This window comes from Electrona antarctica, assembly GCF_951216825.1.
Source record: "Electrona antarctica genome assembly, chromosome: 11".
NCBI lineage: Eukaryota > Metazoa > Chordata > Actinopteri > Myctophiformes > Myctophidae > Electrona > Electrona antarctica.
The window spans coordinates 46,340,875-46,364,518 of NC_136792.1; the positions used below are offsets into that span (position 1 = coordinate 46,340,875).

Here is a 23,644-nt window from a genome sequence, read left to right on the forward strand (position 1 = left end):
ATTATAACTTCTGTTTTATTTCTCCTCTCTACAGGGTGAATCTGTCCTGTTCATTGTCACAAATTTCATAGAGACCCCAAATCAAAAGCAGGATAACTGTGCTGAGGTAAGGTGCTTTTTATTTATTCATTTTTATTTTACTATTGTACTGTAGGTACTTGTGCTTGTACTGTAGAGAAGATTGAGGCTGACAGGGCACTGTGTCAGGCACCCAGAACTAGAGGCAAGTGAATTGACTCCATGGGAGCCAACACAGGGCAGAGCCAGGAGGGGAAAGAAGCGCACCACCTACGTAGAAAACACTGCGGCGTGGCCACTATAGCTAACAACACTGTAGAGATCAAGAACCAGATGTTAGATAGAAGAGTGTGGAGGGCAGCGATCCAGGAGTCCTGAGTTGGTGTTGGCTATATAGATCTCACTCTCGGCAGTAACTAACTGCAACTTGAGTTGCAAAACAGTTGTACCGTCTTCTCACAACCTCGTACAGCATTCACATGAATGCACAGCCATCTATCGCTAGAGAACAACATATATAGAACTCAACTCACATAATAGACGGCCTGTCTACTACTGTATATACGGTAGCTCTGCACTTTATATTTAGATCGTATTGATCGATTCATCGGATCACAGACAGTACAATCTGTGTGTGTGTGTGTGTGTGTGTGTGTGTGTGTGTGTGTGTGTGTGTGTGTGTGTGTGTGTGTGTGTGTGTGTGTGTGTGTGTGTGTGTGTGTGTGTGTGTGTGTGTGTGTGTGCGTGTGTCGCCGTGGGACTCAACCATTATATAGACGGAGTATACAAATTAAAATAAGTATATAAAGGTAGCAAAAGTAGCTGATCTATACAAGCTCATAACGTGTCACTTGTAGAATGAACCTTTCGCTGATTTAAAAACAAAAACATAAGATGACGTGCCCAAAATAGGGATCCCAAGTTGAAACGTGTGGTCTGTGTGATTTGTGTATGTGTTTGTTCCTGTCTGTCATATAGGTCTGTCTGTCTGCGTGCGCGTGGCTGCAGTGCATTGACATGGGGGTGCATATACGTTAGTCCGACATATGTGGCCGGTTAAAGGACCACTTCACCACTTTTCAACCTATTTTCATATAATAGGTCCTCACTAATAATCATGATATTATCTGTGTCTGTGTCTCATAGGAGGGCTGTGGGCAGTTTAGAAACCGTCCTCCAGTGACATCATCATTAGGCAGATTATTTTTTTAAACAAGATTATTTTTACAAAAATGTTTAGATTTTCATTATCGTGAGAACGATGGCTTCCATTTTCGCATTGCAACTTTTCAGGACTAGAAAGCCTGCAGTTTTTATTAGCTTGTATTCCCCATCGATGATGTCACTGGAAGACGGTTTCTGAACTGCCCACAGCCCTCCTATGAGACACAGATCGAGTAGAAAAAAATTGCGCCATTTTTTCATGATTATTAGTGAGGACCTATTATATGAAGATAGGTTGAAAAGTGGTGAAGTGGTCCTTTAATCCAGAGCGATTTACAGTAAGCAAGAACCAAAACATGGTACTACATCAAATACATACAAATAGTCTGTAATGATGCGTGGCCAGTTAAGACTCACCCGTCACCCGTGGCTTCTGCGTACGGTTAGGGTTTGGGGTTTAGGGTGTCGGACAATTGCGTGTCAGACTGTTAGGACGTCAGACCAAAGATATGCACCCGCATTGACAGGGTTACTTTCCAGACCATGGGTGGTATGTAAACGGTTCTGTGCAAGCCAGCCAGCAGCAGACAAATGGAGTGGCAACTGCAAGCCTGTAAACTAAAGTGCGGTACTATACCACAGCCATAAAATATACTGCCCCTGTATACATTCAACCTGCCTACCGTCACCGTGTTGTCCATTCTTGGTGTGGTACAGTCTGAGCTGCTATATCATCATTCATGTCCCATCAAACACATTAGCTGGGCCTCTACAGCAGGGGTTCTCAACGTTTTTGGCCGGGGACCCCCGGAAATGCTTTGGCAATGTCTCGGGACCCCCGCCCCGCCCCCTCCCGACCCCCAATATAAATTGACTGCTACAATAACCTTAAACCATTTTGGGCGGGAACCCCTTTTGGTGTTTTAAGCATTGTTATAATTTAGCTATTGAAAAATAGCAGATCTACAAGCTCATAGCGCGCCACCGAGTGGCGCTCTACGAGCTTGTAGGTCTGCTATTTTTGAAAAACCGTGAAAATAAAATTAAAAAACCCCCCTTTTTTTTCTTTTTTCTTTTTGAAAATAATTTGGGGACCCCCTAAAATAATTTGGCGACCCCCCGAGGGGTCGCGACCTACGGGTTGAGAACCCCTGCTCTACAGCAATGTTTTTCAAGCTCAACCAGTTTTCTAACTTCAAATCCATCATCGCCCTGTCAACAGTCTTTCTCGTCTCTCTTCACGGCGCCGTCAAACCGTTCTATCGCTTGAACGTGTACATTGGTATCATTATAATAATAATAATAATAATAAAACTTTATTTGTATAGCACCTTTCATGACATGAAATGCAGCTCAAAGTGCTTTACACAAAAAAAGAAAAGAAAGGCAGGGCATAAACAATACAGTGAGGACATGAATAACATTTTTTAAAAAGACAAATAAATCAATTAAAAGCAAGGGTGTAGAAGTGGGTCTTGAGCTGAGCTTTAAAAATGTCTACAGAGGCTGCCTGTCGAAGGTACAGTGGGAGTTTGTTCCACGCTGTCGGCCCGTAGAAGCAAAAAGCTGCTTCCCCGTATTTTTTAGTTGCCATTTTTTTAGGCAAAGCGAGCAGGCCAGCAGTGGAAGACCTTAGGGGGCGGTTTGGGACATATTTCGGCAGGCAGTCATGTAGGTAGGAAGGTGCGAGACCATTGAGAGCTTTATAAACAAGTAAAATAATTTTAAAATCAATCCTAAAAACAACCGGAAGCCATTAGAACACCAACAATCTTTTATCATTTTTATCATTTCACAGCAGCGAGCAATGAAAGTGAAAACGCCTGCCTAAAATATGTATTCAACATTTACTTTAGGACACCTCCTTTACTTTAGTGTCTGGTATCCAAACAACCCACAGTTACCGAGGCATGGGTCTGTTTGTATGTCTTAGAAGCTGGGCTGCTAAACGAGGTCATCGTGGTTAATAGTTATAGGGTGGAGCTTGCATTTCCAGCCTATAGAAGCTACGTCAACAACAATACATAAAACCTAGCTGGGCTTGTATCCAATAGGAAACACATTTAGAGCAGCACAACATAGTGTTTTGCCCCAATTTGGCATATTTCTAACCACAAATTCAAATCTTTTTTCCCAAAATGTCATCTTTGTAAATTCATTAGTAGGCCGAACTTTGTCCAGATCAATATTTAAGGTTACCTGAGAGTCATTTGACAATGACATTCTCATTGTAGTTACATTTTCATCTTGCTGAAAGGGTGTTCAATCTGCACATATATTTATTCAACATACTGTAGTAGCTTTTATACTTTCATTATTTTACAAACAAACTACATTCAAGGGTTGTCTAGATTGTTGGTCATGGGTGCCTGCCCACAGTACCTGCAGCACCCAATGAAGCGTCAGTTTACTCAACTGCAGCTATGTTGTGTTATGTTGTTTTGTGCAGAGTGTCAGGGTGTCGGATGGCCACTGTACAGGCAACGAGGACTGTGAAGAGGGAGAGACTGTCATAGCTGGAAATGGTGGGCTGTACTCCCGTGATGTTTACATTTCTTTCTCTCTCTCTCTCTCTCTCTCTCTCTCTCTTTCTTTCTCTCGATCTCTCTGTCTCTCTCTCTCTCTCTCTCTCTCTCGCATGCACTTGCACTGTATTCAAATGATCTATTTGAATGATTCAAATTAGAGATGTCCCGATACTGTATCGACCCTTATTTGTCATATCGGGTCATATCGGTATCGGCGAATATGCCAATCTAACCACAGATCCGACAGGGGTAAGGGGTTGATACAGGTGGCAGGTAAATAAAATGTTGGGACATGTGGAGTTTGCTTTGGACTTGCCCAAACTACAAGTGCACATTTGAGTGAGGAGTCTGCTATAAACACAACACGAGATATATATCTAGATGGCTATAAACACAACATGAGATCACGACACTGGTATCGGTATCGGTATCAGCTAACACATAAATTGAGGTATCGGGATCGGATCAGAAAGCGAAAAAAGTGTACCGGGACATCCCTAATTCAAATGATTAGTGTTTAGCTTGGCTCTGTATTGTTGAAAGACAAGTTGGTTCACTCTGTTCTATAAACAATTGGATGCTGCTTGTCTTTGTCCACCTCTGTACTTTATACATTGATATCAGACAGACTCTCCATTTAAATCTACAGACTACCATGTACTAATCCATTTTTATGATGCTCTCTGAAGGAGTTAAGACTGGTCGGTGTTTGAAAAAGGATAAAAACTCCACGGGTACCTGTGAAATATATGGCTGGTGTCCTGTTGAGAGACATGTCAAGACACAGTAAGGAACAGCACTATAGTGCACGGAAACATGTTAGCAAAGGTTTACCTTATAATACCTTTATCTGAAAGTTGTCTTTGGAATAACAACCCCTACTCTTTTACAGAGGACCTCTGTTGAAGAAGGCAGAGAACTTCACCATCTACATCAAAAACTTCATTCGTTTCCCCAAATTTGACTTTTCAAAGTAAGCAAATTTGAAACAAATGCTCCATTCCTTTAAAAGTTTTAATTGCTAAATGCCTTCCATCATTATGTGCAATGTGTTACCTACCACTACGCAATGAACAGTGTGTGTGTGTGTGTGTGTGTGCGTGTGCGTGTGCGTGTGCGTGTGTGTGTTTGCGACTGTGCGTGTGTGCGACTGTGCGTGCGTGTGTGCGCGTCTGTGTGTGTGTGTGTGTGTGTGTGTGTGTGTGTGTGTGTGTGTGTGTGTGTGTGTGTGTGTGTGTGTGTGTGTGTGTGTGCATGTTACACAATGTGTGTTATATAGGCTACAAATGTAAATTCTGTTCTGCAAATCTCAGGTCCAATGTCGACGAATCTTCTCTGAAGGGATGTCAATATGATGAGGACTTACATCCCTACTGCCCCATATTTCGCCTGGGAGACATTACTAGCCGAGCCGGACACAACTTCCGGGACATGGCCACTTCAGTTGGTTTTACAGATTTGTATTGTTATTGTCTCAGTATTTAACATTTATTATATTTGTTAAGTCTTTTGTGAAGTTCAACCCTTAACCCATTTTGGGCGGGAACCCCTTTTGGTGTTTTAAATATTATGTTATAATTTAGCTATTGAAAAATAGCAGATCTACAAGCTCATAGCTCGAGCTTGTAGGTCTGCTATTTTTGAAAAATCGTGAAAATATTTATTTCAGAAAACTGGAGGATTTAGAAGAATTTTTTTAAATGTTGAGGTCAGGCCCAAATGGGTTAATGGTCTCTTCCCGCACCTTCTGCAGAGAATCCTATTCAGAATAAAGGTCCTTTCAGACAGGGGGGAGGCGAGTTGACGCAGGCGTTGGATCCCCTGGATCAGCGACAGGTCTGCTCCAGGTCTGCTCATAAGGGACGCGGGACGCGTAGCGTAAAAAAAAAAAGCTCAACAGAATCCAGGTCTAGTCAGCCATGGGTGTGTGCACGAAACGAGCGAGCGCATGATAATTTCACGGGACCGCGCCCACGTAAATACGTTTGCGTCGTCGGCCCTCAACTTATCCGCACCTCCACGATAAATGCACGCGTCTCACTGAACATTAATTACTATGTACGCGTCAGTCGCTGCCCGTCTGAAAGGACCTTAACCCATTTAGGCCTGACCTCAAAATTAAAAAAAAATCTTCTAAATCCTCCAGTTTTCTGAAATAAATATTTTCACGATTTTTCAAAAATAGCAGACCTACAAGCTCGTAGCGCGCCACTCGGTGGTGCGCTATGAGCTTGTAGATCTGCTATTTTTCAATAGCTAAATTATAACATAATGTTTAAAACACCAAAAGGGGTTCCCGCCCAAAATGGGATAATACTGGAAAGCAGAGATTAGGGACATGATGTCCAGGTCAGCATCAGGGGTAGTGTCACGTCACGTGGTAGCACTAGCAGTCGCCATTTCACTCATCACGCTGTACAAACAGAGACGTGCTGGCCATTGGGAAATTCGGGACAACTCCCGAACGGCCGGTCCAGTCCAGTCCAGGCCGGTCTGGGCCTGGACTGGACCAGGTAGAAGAGCGACCTCTAGGCGCGTGGCCAAAGGCTGTGCGCCTAGAGGGCCTCCGCAACTCCACTTCCCGGGCTGAATTATGGGCCCAGTACGTCCCTGTGTACAAAACATTGTTGCTGCAGAAAACATTCCTGCAGCCGAGCAACCACAGTTTGGTAGGACACAGGGTAGACGTCACAGTGGTGTTTATTCTATGCTAACTTTATAATCCATTTTATTCTCATCCAGCAACTTCTTACAAGCGGCTCTCTAATGGAGTGAAAGTGAAAACCTTATACTGGATACCATGCATTTCCACGGCATATGATGGAAAATTTAATTGTGCTCTTTAAAAAATTGTAAATTGTAAATTGAACGTACAGTTCACAGGTAAAGTACAAATAAAGTGGCACTGGAACCTTCAAGTAATTCCACAATTCCAATGCAGTTCAATTACATCTAGTATTAAAAGGGTGTCTTTGAAAAACAAAGAAAAGGACCCGCTCTTTCACTGTCGGAAACGTTTCCAGACAAAATGTTGCTCTTTATTTCAAAGATACCCTTTTACCATAGAGTGCATATTATGCACTCTTGTCCTACGCACCTGTCTAACTAACCCACCCATTTGTAAGATTTAGCTTGAGAAAGTTAAGATTAATATATGGAAGATTTGAGTTAGGATACTATAAATTGTAAGTACTGTACTAGCTTTGAATATACAGTATGTGGTATTCTCTTCACATTTGTAATGATTGATTGCTTGTAAACTGTGCTCTCTTTTTTTTCTCCCAAGGGTGGGTCAATTGCCATTCTAATAGAGTGGAACTGTGACCTCGACAAGGGATATTCTCATTGTCATCCACGTTATCACTTCACTCGTCTGGACATCAGTGCCTCCTCCAAAAACTCCAAATCGTCAGGTTTTAACTTCAGGTGATTTGCACTTGAGTCAGTTAGTTAGACCACTGTTTCCCAACCTTTTCATAGCCAAAAAACCCCAGGGCACACCTAGATATATGGGGGGGTGGGGGGGTTGTATATACATATATGTATACATACACATATATACATACATATATACATATATGTATACATACACATATATACATACATATACATATATATATATATATATATATATATATATATATATATATATATATATATATATATCATAGGTGTTAAATAGCTCAGTGTAATGGTCTCTGCAGTTCTTTAAAAAACAGAAAATAAATGGTTGGAATACCAATACAAAAAATGAGCAGACATTGAGACTTCTGTGTACTAGTGTTTGTTCAGAAACAGGAGTCTCCCCGTCTCTCCAGCTCTTTCATCTCTGCTTCTAGCAAATGATTAAGCTACTATGAGAACATGTTTTACAACTGTTTAACAACAAACCTTTAAGACTTAAGACCCAGAAAATATATCACCTTTAAGCCATTTAGACTTGAGACCGATTCTAAAACCTCGAGAGAGACCCGGAAAAGAATTCCCCGTTCATTTTCCTCATAGACTTTTCAAAAAGTATTTATTTAACCCATTTCGATCTACATCCTGACAGTTTTCTGAAAAAGCTATGTTTCTATGTCAGTGGTTCTTCGGTTTTTCAAAAATAGCAGATCTACAAGCTCGTAGCGCGCCACTCGGTGGCGCGCTATGAGCTTGTAGATCTGCTATTTTTAAATAGCTAAAGTATAACATAATGCTAACACCAAAAAGGGTTCTCGCCCAAAATGGGTTAAAGACGTTTACGCTGCGGACAAAGCCAACTCGAGTTGTGACAAATCATGACAATAAACACAATGTTTTGGGCCGAACAAATAATTAGAAAGAAGAAAGAAAACGGCAGGTTACAACACTTTTGTTGTTGTTTTTCTTCTTTGTAATTATTTGTTTGGTCCAAAATATTGTGTTTCTTGTCATGATTTGTCACAACTCGAGTTGGCTTTGTACGACGCTTAAAAGGTCTTTAAATAAATACTTTTTGAAATGTCTATGGGGAAAAGGCATTGGGAATTATTTCCTGGGCCTGGCGTCGTTATGAAAGGGGGCAGGTTTTTCTGGTTCCACTGAAAAATTGGCCATTCATAGAGATTTACCAAAGTATTTATATCAATTATTTTAGAATCAAACCATCCAGGATCCTAGTGAATCCTGACCATAAAATCTTTGATTCTGTGGAGAAAAAAAGAAAATATCTTTGAATGCAAAGTACAGTTTGTCTCATTTGGTTCCTTTAGTTTCCACCAGTGTTAATGTTTTCAGAATATTTTGATTTAGTTTTAGTCTTAGTCTTTTGAATAACACAACATTTAGTCTTAGTCTTATTTAGTCTTCTGAAAACCCTTAGTCTTTTAGTTAGGGTCATGTTTTATTGCACCCAATCCCATTCCGATCATTTGATTTTGAGTATCTGCCGATACTGATTTTTCCCGATTCCAGATATTTATATTTTTATAGAACACTTATGCCATATCACAATAGTACAATATCTAAAATCACAGACAATATCCAGTCTAATATCATGATATGGATATAATATGGATACCAGGGATGTCCTGATCAGGTTTATTTGCTCCCGATTCGATCATTTAAAAATGACGTGATCGGCTTTCCGATCACGATCGAGACAACCCTACTTTTAGTCTTATAGTCTTAGTCTTATAGTCAACAAAATTACCACCAGGCCGAATGCCGGGGACCATTTGTGCGTGCGTGCGTGCGTGCGTGCGTGCGTGCGTGTATGGAAATACATATTGTATGGAAACAGCATATTGTACACTAATATGCTGTTATTTTTAACAGACATGCTCGCTATTACAAAAATGCTGGGGTCAGCTACCGAACCTTATTCAAAGTGTACGGTGTGCGCTTTGACATCATGGTACATGGAAAGGTATGGGAAATACACTAACAACTTTAGTTTATTCATGGGATATGGAGATTATTATTATTATTATTATTATTGTTATAATAATAATAATAATTATCATTGTTATTATTATTATTATCATTGTTGTTGTTGTTATTATTATTATTATTATTATTATTATTATTATTATTATTATTATTATTATTATTATTATTTGCAATTGGCAACCAGGCTTTTAGTGTGTGCATTTGACACCTGTGTGTGTGTATCTTTTTAAACCATCTTACTTTTCTACTATCTTTCTTAGGCTGGCAAATTCAATATAGTCCCTACATGCATCAACATCGGCTCAGGACTGGCGTTGATGGGTGCTGTAAGTGTGACTCATTTTGAACACTTTGCTAAGAACTTAAAAAGGACAAATCTATAGTTTTGCGTATGATTTTGTGCAATCTATGATGCCATGATGAATATTCTAAACGACACAAATATTTGAACCTATATATTTTCTATGATCTTCTCCATTGTGAAATAACAAAATAACATGCCTCAATTTGTACAATTTCAACAGTGTGTATTCATCTGTGACCTGGTCCTTCTCCATCTGATGAAGAAAAGCACTTTTTATCGGGAAAGCAAATTTGAGACAACAAAGTATGTCAATATAGCAACAGAAATGTTGTCGGCTTCTGGTGTTGTAATGTGATATTAGCTCAACAGCATGACAAACTATTTGAAAGTATAGATTTCAAGGATTCCTGTGATATCATAATGCTAAGCTAATCAACATGAAACATAGCATATTTATTAATTCGATAATTATATAGGCCTACTGTAGGCCTGCAACAGCCACACCGTAACAAATGTTACCAAGTTTATTAAAAAAAAAACTAATATTGCTTATCGGCACAAACAACCATAGTGACAAAAGTGGGGGGCGATTTTCAAAGTTTTGTCACTCTTACCTTCCAGTGTTGATTTTGACGTTGAAGTTTTATTTAGTTTTAGTCACACATTTAGTCACCTGGAATGTTTTGCTGCTAGTCTAGTTTTAGTCGACTAAATATACGATTTTAGTCGACTAAATCTACAGTTGATTTAGTCAAGTGAGCTTGTAGATCGGCTATTTTCACAGCGCAACCAAACAAAAATGACTTGTCTTTTAGTTCTACTGGATCTCTTCTCCACTAGTCCCTCCCTTATACATTTTAATCTAGTTTGTATTTGTTGATGAAATTGTCAATATATTTACTCTTAGTTTTAGTCATCATAGCTTAGTTTTCATTTAGTTTACATTTAGTTTTCGTCAGTGAAAAAAGGTAGTCGACGAACATTTTTCGTCATAGTTTTAGCCAACAAAATCAACACTGTTACCTTCTTTCCACAGAAATAAAGGTGCATCTCAACACAATGGCACAGAAGTCACGGAAGGATTGGAACAGCAGCAGCTGACAGACCTATCACCAGAGACTTAATCACCATGGCCACAGATCAGTGGCCTACAACAACAGGCGAATAAGACGCACCATCCCACATCGCCACCTGAGGCTATGACAGACATAGTGTGTTTCCACACCTAAGCGCAAAACGGTCGACAGCCGCGCACGTCTTAAACTGTGCGCAGCTTATTTTCCGAGTTTTTAGACAGCTGGTGGATGGAAAAGAAGCTCCACCTCCGCTGAAGACTTGCGCGGAGGAGAGCGTTTCCGGGAATCTGGCCGCCGCGCAAGTCGTCCGCGGAGGTGGAGCTTAATTTCCATCCACCAGCTGTCTAAAAACCCGGAAAAAGAAGCTGCGCACAGCCGAGTACGTGCGCGGCTCTTTAGTAAGTCTGGCAGCACCTATAGACGTAGAAAGGTGGATGCACCTCCTTCGGCTCTGGGGCGTATGCTGTGAGGGCAAGCTTCCGCTTGTAGATCGGCTATTTTTGCTATTTGAATTCAAAACCTGAATAATGTTGTTCTATGTTTTAATTGGAATCCTGAAAAGTAATGCATTTAGTTAGTTATGTTAACTTTATGAACTGTTAACATAACTACATTGGACACAAAAAGACAATAACATTTTAATACTAGTCATTAGGTACTAGTCATTTAATACTAGTCATGAAGTAATTAAAGTGGGTTTGGAATTGTAACAGCTGAAATCAATACTATATCAGTATTCTGATATTAACATGTGGGCCGCATTAAGTGAAGGTGGGGGCCGCATGTGGCCCCCGGGCCGCCAGTTGCCCACCCCTGATGTACAAGATGAACTTTCCTCGAATTCCCAAAGAAATGTATTATAGACAATAGAGGAGTTGGACACAATCTCCCCAAAATAAAACTTGCTAAACCACCCAAAACATGTAGGCTACTATAGACTCAACTGGTATGGTAGCACTCACTTTTGAAAAAGGACAGGTACAGTGCCTCAATTTCACAATTTATTTTGTCCAGACAAAAAAGTGTTCATCCCTTAATCCATGGGTTTTCAACAGGTGGTCCGTGGACCATGCATTTAGTAAAGTGAAGATTCGTATTTGAATTTATTGTATTGACCACAAGTTGAGAAACAATGCAGTAAATGATCTGGTGACAAATGATGACGCGTCGATGTTGTTAGTTACTGGAAAGTCGGATGTCAAGAACTTCCACAGAAAAAGTGAGTTCGAATCTCAAGGGAAACCGTACCGGATTGCCTGGTTGAGTCACCATTATAAGGAAATGTGCCCATAATCAATCGCAAGTGTCTGCTTACTCAGTTACAATGAACAGCAACATGAGTTTAATATGGAAGGTTAATTTATTTCTCTTTGCTCTCTCTCTCTCTCTCTCTACTCTTGAAACTTGAGTGCAGTGTTGCGCTATGAAAGTAATGTCCATTCATTTCATATTTTTCATTTTCATATTTATATGTCTAGCTTTTCTGAAGATGAATAGGAAGTTGGAATGAGTGCATGTAAGAACAGCATTTTATATAAACTGTAATGTCAAACTTCAACTTCTTTGGCTGGTCAACTTAATTGTCAATAGAGTCTTGATTCTAGTACAGTATGTTGTTGTTGTTGTTATTATTACTAATAGAAGGATTATGATGATTGTGGTGATGACACTCAGACTAGTCACTCACACAGATGGGGACTCGGGAGATAAAACAACAATGACTCTAGAACAACTAAATAGCCTACCCTCTTAAAGGACAACGAAGCTATGTTTGGGCTGAGCCTTAAGAATGCAAAAGGCCCGGGGCTGAGCAGGGTGACCATTGATGAATGGGTAGAGGTCAAAAGGTCATCGGTAGGTACAACCCCCTAGACTCGCCCTGTGTCCCTGACAAACAATAACCAGTAACATACAATAACAAAACAGTTTTTAAGGTCAACCACACCAACTCAATGAGTTGCATTGGTGTGGTTTAAAACGGTTCTGTCCCAAGGAGTCCCTAGCGGTGTCGGTTGGGCTTAAAGTTCGTACTTATATTCGTACTCTCGTCCACCGCGGCGTGACGTCATGTTGTAGTTTTCGGTGGTCCTTATCACCTAAAACGAGTAGGCCTGTGAATAGGCATTAACTGTTCCCTGGACACTGTAAGGGTTACATGCTAAAAAAGACAAATTGTATGTATGGTATGAGCAAAAGATATGGTGACAAATACCCCCCCATTGTGCTGGATGTGCGTGTGTGTGTGTATGTGTGTGCGTGCGTGGCGTGCGTGTGTGTGTGTGTGTTCGCACGCGACCATGCATGCGTGCGTGTGTCGGTGTGCATAATATTACTTGATCTTAATTAAAATATTGTATGCTTATAACCAGTTCTTTGGAATTACAAGGTATTTTTTACCTTTGACATTTGCCTGTGGGTAAGACATGACCTAACGTACATGACCGATGAGAAAACTAAGTGAAAAAAAGTTGCAGACTTGCTACATACCTTGATACCTTTCTTTATTTCACCATCTAGAAATAATGTTTGCGTATGTTCTAGTTTCCAAGCCATGTTTGGGATACGTTTTTTGGAAAATGTGAGCTCAAAGCTACAAGTTACTATACATGAATTGATATACGGTAGGTACAGTATATAGCAAGTTAAGCTATGGCAACATGGCAAACGTAGTTTACTTACTACATCTAATGAAGTTATTTCTATGGTGTGGCACTGAAGGATTCAGCTGTATAGTGTTTCGTCTCATACGGTATGTTCCCCCAGACTTTGACCACACATGGAATATGTATTATGTATATATTCCCTCAAATGTTGCCCAAATATGTAGTTCCGCACATCACCAGATATTTGGCCAAATATGGAGTTCCACACAGTTCCAGTCTAGCCTCCAAGTAGGCTCCATAGCCCAGGCATGCGTGGTTCACAAACTGTACACATGCGTACACTGTACAGTAGTAACACTGTGTGTGTGTGTGTGTGCGTGTGTGTGTGTGTGTGTGTGTGTGTGTGTGTGTGTGTGTGTGTGTGTGTGTGTGTGTGTGTGTGTGTGTGTGTGTGTGGGTGTACAACATGACGTCACGCCGCGGTGGACAAGAGTACGGATTTAAGTACAGACTTTATATCTATATAGCTTATGCAATTTATATTTCCATGTGGGGGGGTGCGTCAGCTAAGGTCGGGCACTAACAGGGGGTGCATGGCCAAAAAGGTTTGGGAACCGCTGTCAGGTATAGGATACCTCTCGAGCGTCTCCCTAGGGAGGTCCTCGAGGCACGTCCCACTGGGAGGAGACCAAGACCAAGGCGCAGATGGAGGGATTACATTGACTCACTGGCCTTGGAATGCCTCGGGATCCCCCAGGAGGAAATTATTAATGTAGCTCTGGAGAGGAATGTCTGGAGCTCTCTGGTGGAGCTGTTGCCCCCGCGACCCGACTACGGATAAGCGGTTGAAGATGGATGGATGGATGGATGGATGGATCACAAGTCATCTGTCATGTTTCATGGATAAAGATTAAAAGAAATTTAAAAGTAAGTTGCAGATAACTCAAGTAAATGTTCTATAGTTACTGAACAGCACTTTAATGGATCAGATCATCAAGCATTTGGCACTGATTGACAATCAATGTCGTTCAGGTACTTTTAAAGCAGTGCTTCCAAAACTTTCCAGGTCGAGACCAGGCACGGACTGGCACAGAAAATCGGCCCTGGCATTTGTGGTCTTCACCGGCCCAAATACGACCCAAAGACGCTAATATGTCTTCTTTGTATTACTTTTTCTTATCATTTTGGCTCAGCCCCATGACTGCCCAGCCCTTTTGGCATGTGCCAGAATTGCCAGACTGTCCAAGTCTGGCAAGACCCAAAAGAGAGATTAGCAGAAGCACACAACGTGTCGTTGCGAGCTTGTAGATCATGCTATACTTTCACTACTTCTTAATTTAAATAATGTTTATTTATGGAATTTCTTAGATGTATTTGTTTGTTTCAAAATGTAGGCTATACAATTCTTTTTCTTTTTTTTCAATTTACGTTTTATTGAATTTTAATCAAACATACATGAAAACGAAACGACTGACAATTGACAATACATACAACCGAAAACAAAACAAGACAATATATGTACAATACACACAAGGGGAGATGTCTGCCTCTCTTCTCTATCGATGATCATTCATAATACATAAGTACCTCAAACAGGTGCATATACAGGTTAAACAGGTTTAACTGAAACTATACAAAATCAGGTCTGGCTATACAATTCTTTTTCATCTTCTTATTTAAAAAAAAAAAAACATATATATATTTTTTAAATGTAGGAAAAGAAAATAGGATTTGTACTCGAGTCGTGAACTCGTCGTGACCCACCAATACAAATTGGTCTGTGACCCACAAATGGGTCGCGACCCACCATTTGGGAACCAGTTCTTTGAAGTGTGCAGCCTCTCAGAATCCCATCCTGCTATACGACAACTGGAAAACCTGTTCATTGTCAACAAACGTGCCCTCGGGGGAGAGAGGGAGGAGCATATCCAAGGTAACCTGTACCAGCACACCTCCACCTACAGCAATATTGCACACTCATCCACACAACCTGCATCATTCCTCTGCCAGCAACAGACACACACACTCAGAAAGGCTGTAGAATTCAAGAGCATTTGGGTGGAAACTATAAAGGCTGTGACGATCACAGCAGCCACCTCCAAGACTTGGATAGAATGAGCAACAACAACTCTACAAAAGATGGACATGATGTGCCTGCTGACACACAGGACTCTGCAGTGGGTGGCATTGGAACAGGACCATGTGAAGCGGAACAGGATACGGAGTTGGATGGTGGTCTGGGATGGCTGCTCAGTAAGGAACATGCAAGGAGTCCCACTCCGATGGATACCGTTACGCCTGTAACTGTTCGGTAAGTAGTTACAGTATAATGATGCTATATTTTGAAAATTATAGTTTGCTTTCTCACTGTGAAGAAGACTACTATAGCCTATGCAACTGATACGTGTTAGGTCTACTTGCTGGAGACCAAGACAGTTTACTTGTTTGAACACACAACATTTTTGTGCTCTATGCAAAGTGTCAGGTTACTGAGGTAACCAGTTACAGCTTGCATTGTAAAGGTCTCCAGCTACTGTAGCCTACTATGTTAGTTTTTTGTATTATGGACCATAATACATGGTGAATATGCATTTCCGTTATCAAAATGATGCTTTTAGGTCAGAAAATAGCAGACCTACAAGCTCACAGTGCATTGTGGATGTGACACAGTGTGCTTGTAGATCTAGTATTTTTGACATGCAACACTGTTATGCAACTAAGTGTGAATTCAGCTTTATAGTAAGTAAGTAAGTACATAATATTTAATTTATAGAGAACTTTTCACAGGCAGAGTCACAAAGTTCTTTACAACAATAAAAGCAAAGCATGTCAACAATAAAACAAAGCAAGGAGACAGAAAACAGATCAATCGGCACTGGTGAAAGTCAAGAAATCCAATACAAGACTATAGGCCTATGTTACAAAGGCCTGAAAAGGTGGATCTTTACATGTTTTTTTAAAAAGGTCCACAGAGGCCACAGATTTCATCTGGGAGGGGAGGTCATTCCATAACCTGGGGACGAAACAAGCAAAGGCTCGATCACCTTTATTTTTTAGTTTAGTGGGAGGAACAACCAGCAGGGCTTGGGATGAGGATCTCAGAGACCTTCTGGTCACGTATGGTTGGAGCAGACCACAAAGATACGGGGGTGCCTGGCCATAGTGTCATATAGTTGTTGTTTTGTGTTGGTGATTAACCATAATCTTTAATCTATGTTGCAGTGAATGCTACAGCTTGGAAACAGTTGATTCCATTGGTGCATTTACCATGGGAAGGGTCTTCGTGGCTGCATCAAAAGGAGACAAGACTGAACTCATTGGCTTGCTTGATTACCTGCGAGTTAAGAAGAAGCTTCTTACAAGTCCAGAATTCACAGGCAAGTTTGATTATGTTATTATCTTTGCCTGGTGATTTTAATTTGCACAATTGAATTCAAATCCATGCAGCTCAGGACCTGTATGTTGCATCATGTCCCTTTCTTTAGCTCTCTTTGTTGCCCCCTCTAGGACTACTACGTTTTATAGAATGCATAAACAAATATATGTTAAATAAGGTTCAGATTGATATGCCAGCCTTAAGTTAAATAACTTTAGGAAATGACAAATGTCCAGGTGATTAATTATATTTACAGTATGCTGTGGAAGTGGAATATAAAGGTAAAATGAAGGCCTACTTATTAAATAACACTTTTAATATTGTGTGAATGAGAGAAACCCAGGTGGAACGGTGGAGCCTACACATAAAGAAGGTGGAGGCTTTTTGTTTACCTGCTGTAATGAATAGCCCAATCTTGGACATGCAAATAAACGTGACCTTGACTTTAAGTACTTAATTAGGGTCAACATTCCAGAGCAATGGAGAGTGTGGGGTGAAGAAAATGAGTGCAAGCAGGTTGGAATGGGTGTAGAAAAGTGCCAGGTGTGTTGTGTGATAGGAAAGTATCAGCAAGAATGAAAGAGAAGGTGTACAAGACCAGCTATGTTGTATGGTTTAGACTTTAGAGACAGTCGCACTGAGGAAAAGACAGGAAGCAGAGCTGGAGGTAGCAGAGACTCAAATGTTGAGGAGTAACAAGGATGGATAGGATCAGGAACGACTACATCAGAGACAGAGGCACAGATGTTTTGGAGATAATGCCAGAGAGGCAGTGGCGTGCACAGATAGACACTAGGGGGTGCTAGAGCACCCCCTGCCCTTTTGGCAATGTGCCCTTTTGAAAAGAAAAAAAAACTCGGTGGCGCGCTATGAGCTTGTAGATCTGCTATTTTTCAATAGCTAAAGCATAACATAATGCTAACACCAAAAGGGGTTCCCGCCCAAAATGGATTAAGGCAACCGGCCGGTTCCACGCGCTGCACAAGGTGCCCTTTTTTAACTTGAGCACCTGCCCCTCTAAATGTCTGTGCACGCCACTGCAGAGAGGCCAGACTGAGATGGTTTGGACATGTACAGAGGGGGTGAGTATATCAGTAGAAGCATGTTGAGGTTGGAACTGCCAGGCAGGAGGCACAGAGGAAGACCAAAGATAATATTTATGGATGTAGTGAAAGAGGACATGAACTTAGTTGGTGTGAGAGAAGAGGAGGCACGGAGGATACAGGGTGAGATGGAGGCAGATGATTCGCTGTGGCGACCCCTGAAGGGAAAACCCCTCCAATGCACGGCTTTCCAAAATCATGGCATGTGGCAGCCAATGGAATTTAATGTTTGTTTAGGGTAGCTATGTATTTTTTGCCAGCCAAGACTATTTGTTTAGATTAGTCATGGATGGATGATGTAAGTTTTTACCAGCCAAGGCTATTTCATTTTTGTTTAGGGTAGTAAATTGTCATTTACTGTAAACATCATCGGAGTGATATAAATACTGCCCTCGCTGCGTCCGGCGATCACTGATTTTTAAATTAAGTCTTCGTTCAACCAATTAGCACTACCCCATCTGTTTGTTGAGGGGCACTACTTTGTGTGTTTGTGTGTACCTCATAGCGATGATTTGATTGGCTGAGCACGGAATATGAGGATAAAAAGTTAGGACAGAAAATTGAGGACGCCAACTGTGATTGGCCGGAATGTGATGAAGTAAGTTAGTAAGATGATGTATGATGATAAGAGCGCCCCTCACTATTTTTGAGTGGTGCAAACCACTCCAACAACTGGCTTTGTACCCGTGTACCCGTGTTTGTTCGTACCAAAAAAACGAGCATGGTTGCTATGGTTAGCAACCAAAGAAACGAGCATGGTTGCTATGGTTAGTACGTGACGCCACTGACATGGCGTGTAGTGTCATTTGCGTGGTAGTGTCATTGTGACCTACCTTCAAATGACACTGTTGACTGAATTCATGCGGAGAGTACTTATGACACAGATGCTTTCCTGGTTCTAATGTACAGTAACTATAACAATAAATGTGTAGTTGCACCACTCAGTTCACACGCCACACGGGTGTGATTTTTTTTAAATAACCTTGCGTTGTAGCCCATTCGTTGGATTTGTCATTTCTGTCGTCTACATGAAACAATGCATCTATTATGTTTCACAGATTTGTTCTGCTTTTAAGGTCAGTGATAGTCACAGTTATAATCGTATTTGCCAATGCAAATACAAGGTTTTGTGGAAACGGTTTACAATCTTCTATCAATACAATAAATGCACAACATCTCGTTGTGTCTGTCTATGTACTGTACAGTATGTGTGTCCCTATAGCATATCTTGAGAACCACGTGACTAATCAACTTCAAACTAGGTGCGTTTACTGTAAATCACTACAGGGAACAAATAGGGAGCTAAAAGCTTGCAGGTCCACCGCATGCTGGTGATCAAGTGCTGCACAAACAGAAGAATCAGCATGAAAATAATGATAGAGTCTGCACTCTGTTGTTTGCTATACCACTACCATCTGCAATACATAGTGGGAGTTAACAACAGTGTCTGGACTATTATTATTTTTAATGCAAATTGCAGGGAACACTTTGGACACAGTTTGTGGTTGTGCCACATGACCTAAGACGGTGTGCTCCGTATGATATGCAGATCTCCACCAGCTGTAGCTGTAGATGTAAACTGTGTGTTAAGGGACTGATTAAGACTCATAGGGACCCCTGGGAAAATTAACTTTCAGGGCCCCCCCTCGCTACCCAGAATGGGAAGTTATAGGCACACAAACGGGTTGTAAAGCATTTGTGGTGGGTCGAGTATCATAAAGGGTTCACAGTCTACCCCTCAGTCTAACCTACAGCATTTACAAGATATTTGTTTGCATGTAAAAACAAAGGGGTGGGGTGGTCTGGGGCTAGCCTGTGGTTAACCTATATCCATTGTAATAAATTGTCATTGGGCCTGCCCAACGGCCCCTGGCAGGGGAGGACTATCCAACGAGCCTGTTGGGCCCAGGGGGCCCTGAGCTAGGGGGTAGATAACTGGGATAATTATCTACTCTGATTTATCTAAATGGGGCCCCCTCATTCATACAATAGCAACATTCTTGACTCTATGTTCCTTTAAATATGTTACTAGTGCTATAGGCATTACCTGGCTGGGACAAGTGAGATTCCTTACATAAACCCCTATTTTTAGGAAATGTATAGGGGCCCAACTCTTGCAACAACCAGGGCCTAAAGACTGTGTCCGTGCCCAGGGGCCCGTTATCTCATGGTCCGCCTATGGCCCACTTCTCCTAATAATTATGAATATGGTAATGAATCTCTAGGGACTGGAATTTGCCTAAATGAAATTGTGAGATAATGATTTAATTTATGATTAACGTTTATTTCAGATCAAACAAATGGGAAAACAGCACTTCTGAAAGCTCTGCTGAACCTGAAAGGAGACCAGAATGACACCATTGAGGTCCTTCTTGACATAGCAGATAAAACCGGAGATCTGGGAAACTTTGTCAACGCATCATACACAGATGTTTACTACAAAGGTTGGTAAACAAGCCCAAAACAATTTGCTCATTTACAATTTACGTCGCAGTCCCACCCCCTTACAGAACGACAAGGGACCCAGGAAATAATTCCCCATGCATTTTCCCCATAGACATTTCAAAAAGTATTTATTTAAATATCTGTAAGCCTCAGACAAAGCCAACTCGGATCGTGACGAATCATGACAACAAACACATTTTTTGGGCCTAACAAATACTTAGAAATAAGAAAAAAATAAATTGATAATAAAATAAATGGGGAACTGTCATTTCTATGCTGACACTGTAAGATAGGTCTACTTAAAAGTACAGTAGCCTATTGATATTTTGTTGGAATTTTCCCAAATGATTTCTTACTGACGGGACTCAGGAGGTATATTTGATTACTTATATTCCATGTCTAGTCTATTCCACGGTTGTGTCACAAGACGGATTTCAGTGAAAGCTGATTTGTATCATCATTGTTTACTTGGGTTACATAATTGTGATCCTTTTGCAACAGTTTTCATACTATACTGATTCAGCCATAATAGTTGCACAACATTTTTGTATCTCCTATTTGTTGCCCCTACTTCCAGGTCAGTCTGCCCTGCACATTGCCATTGAGAGAAGAAGCTTTGAGCATGTTAAACTGCTGGTCCAGAAAGGAGCAGATGTGCAAGCAAAAGCAAACGGGTCATTCTTCCAGTATCGTACACGACCAGCCTCAGGCTTTTATTTTGGTGAGTACTTTTGTCTTGACAATAACCTTAAAGGAGCATTCAGTGATTTGGGTGATTTGGAAAAAACCCTGGTCCACCCCGGTAACAAGATGTGCACATGCACGCTCTACAGTGGGGGGACATGCGACCAGTCAACAGCACACACACCAAGGCCCGCCCCCGCTCGATCATGATTGGCGGAAGGCCCCTCTCTATCCTGATTGGATGAAGGCTGGGCCACTTAGCCAAAAACGACCATATAAGGAGTCCCCTTAACTGTCCCAAGTTAACCCCCAGGGGTTAACCCCCAGGGGTTAACTGGGGACAGTTAAGGGGACTCCTTATAATGGTCAGCACACTCTATAGTAGGGAGGGTTACCACAACAAAACAAAAAAAGAAGTGATATTTGAATTAAGTGAAATCACTGAATATACCTTTAAAGAAAAAAACGTTTTCCTTTTTGAGTATACGTCAGGCCCTTTGTTGTCCTATTCCTACGCACCTGTCGCCTGTAGGTGTGCAAAAGCGCTGCTATTGAGCCATGTACAGTAGCCTATAACCTCAAAGGTCAACTCCTTTATGTTTTTTTTATTTCTTTTTTTATTAGGTGAACTTCCTCTGTCGCTGGCAGCGTGCACCAACCAGCTGGATGTGGTGTCCTTCCTCCTGGATAACCCTTACAAGTGTGCCGACGTCACTGACACAGACTCCCAAGGAAACACCGTCTTACACGCCCTGGTGACCATAGCAGACAACAAACCAGAAACCACCGCCTTTATCACGAAAATGTACGACGACATTCTCATTCAACACGCCAAACATACGAAGGAAGGTGACTTCACATTGGAAGCCATTGAAAACATCAATGGGTTGACACCGATGAAGTTAGCGGCCAAGATGGGCAAGATTGGGGTAGGTTTGTTATAAAGTGAGAACGTATCTTATTAGTTTTTTTTCTTCCGACACTTTTTGCAGTTTCCACGAAATGCGGAAATATGGGAGAGGGTCATGGGAAAGGTTCAAGAACTGAAGCTCACGGTGATTTGTCAAATGAACTCTGACCTTTAGATCTCCCAATTATATTATTGTATGAAATACACATCTGACGACTGACGCCGGAGATAACCACTCTCCCTTGAAATCGCATTTCCATTCATTTGTGCCCCTCCAAAGTCTGACTTTGTGTGCTCCGCCCGTGACGTGGGTGGCCAACTCTATGGACTTTTTATGACAAATTTTGTTTCAGGTCATGTCAACTGAGCACATGCCTGAGGAAGGTCGCAAGACCGAAACGTTGCTTCTTAATAAATGCTCTGAACCTAGCAAGTGGCGGTGTGCGGGTGTCCCTCCTTTCTAAACTGAGCACATGCAAATTGATAAATCGTATAAAGGAATCATGAAGGTATTATGATAAAAGGTGCCCCTAACTTCACACAAGTGTGATTTTTGAGGGGCGCCTCCTATATACAGGTTTAATGTTTGTTTTTAGTTCAGTTCAGAATGTTTGTTTTGTCACCGTTTGTTTTACATCACCATTACATCACCTAATCATAGCAACATGAGTTAGACTTCAATATATTAGCGCCCCTCACTTCACACGGGTGTGATTTTTTTAAATACAATCTTGAAATCTTCATTCAAGTCATTTCTCTTTTGAGTATATAGGAACGTTACAAATTGACGAGGTCATACCATGGGTGTTCCCAAGATATGAGACGAATGCCATGAAGGATAATTTGGTGGTTTAGCAGTTTAGAACAAGTCTTTTAGAATGTGTCAAGTAATTACTTGAACTGATCAAACTGACAGATACCTGCATGCCTATAGTTATGTCACATCAGATTAAATCCGCCTCTCTGATTTCTCATTTGCCAAACAGGTGCTCACACACATGCTGCAACGTGAGTTCAAGGACGAGGAGACCAGATCGCTCTCCAGGAAGTTCACAGAATGGGTGTATGGACCTATCCAATCATCGCTCTACGACATGAGTTCCATCGATACCACCGAAGATAAATCCGTGTTGGAGATTATAGTCTACGGCACTGGGATTCCGGTAAGAACAAAGTCGAAACAAAACAAGTAGTATGTGTTGATTGTCCGACCCAATCAGGGCCGGATCTACCATATGGGCACTTTGGGCACGTGCCCAGGGGCCCTTGGGCACCAGGGGCCCCTCAAAAAAAAGAAAACGTTTTTTTTTTTTTTTTAGCTCCACAGAAAATTTCCCTGCTAATCCGAATGAAATAAATGGTGTCTAAAAAGATTAGTGTTTTATTGTTGGTAGGAAGGCAGCTGAAAAGTGCAATTGTGTGTAAAGCAGCAACAATGCGCTAGATTGGCTGTCACTCTGGGGGGGTAGGCGACCGGAAATAGGCCAATATAACGGCATAAAACTGCCCCAAAACGGCTCCGAAACAGCAAAAATGTTGCGCGCGCGTGAAGGGGGGCCCTTCGAGCTTCAGTGCCCAGGGGCCCTCAGAGGTGTTAATCCGGCCCTGGACCAATCCATTGGCTTTGCCAGTGGTGCCTCAAACCTTTTCAACCCTAAATGAATGTGTATTTCATTGCCATGGACCCCCATCTGAAAAGATGTCACAAAGATTTGAAAAGAATGTCAATTGCTTTTTTTTAAATAGTCCTCATCCTCACTTTGAGAACCCCCGCATTGGACCGTGAATCACCATAACTCTTGAGTGTGTACACTCTCAGAGTTCCAGCCACAGGGTCCATTTGGTTCCTACTTCCTAACTATAGATAATTCAACCCCTGGGGGTCCCCAGACCCCAGTTTGAGAACCAATGGGCTAATCTTTGCGTGACATATTACCGTGATGGAAACCTGCATTTAAACTAGTTTTTCAGGCAGCTTCACAGCCTGAAAATCTAAAATGTGCACAAGTAAGTCAAATATA

At 41.4% G+C, this 23,644-nt stretch overlaps 2 protein-coding genes across 2 annotated transcripts in view; both read left to right on the forward strand.

Moving 5' to 3' along the window:
* The window catches only part of LOC306932179 (integrin alpha-E-like), a gene marked incomplete at its 5' end in the record, with an annotated part of 30,679 nt that extends 26,994 nt beyond the window's left edge, over positions 1-3,685 (forward strand). The window contains 2 exons of the mRNA XM_079513877.1: positions 35-106; positions 3,632-3,685. Of these exons, the coding sequence (XP_079370003.1) occupies positions 35-39 (5 nt within the window). The 3' untranslated portion in view covers positions 40-106; positions 3,632-3,685. The remainder of the gene's footprint in view (positions 1-34; positions 107-3,631) is intronic.
* LOC306932180 (transient receptor potential cation channel subfamily V member 1-like) overlaps positions 241-23,644 on the forward strand; it is a gene marked incomplete at its 5' end in the record, with an annotated part of 35,169 nt that continues 11,765 nt past the window's right edge. The window contains 7 exons of the mRNA XM_079513878.1: positions 241-353; positions 4,603-4,683; positions 16,328-16,482; positions 19,876-20,028; positions 20,607-20,750; positions 21,338-21,642; positions 22,610-22,786. Of these exons, the coding sequence (XP_079370004.1) occupies positions 241-353; positions 4,603-4,683; positions 16,328-16,482; positions 19,876-20,028; positions 20,607-20,750; positions 21,338-21,642; positions 22,610-22,786 (1,128 nt within the window). The remainder of the gene's footprint in view (positions 354-4,602; positions 4,684-16,327; positions 16,483-19,875; positions 20,029-20,606; positions 20,751-21,337; positions 21,643-22,609; positions 22,787-23,644) is intronic.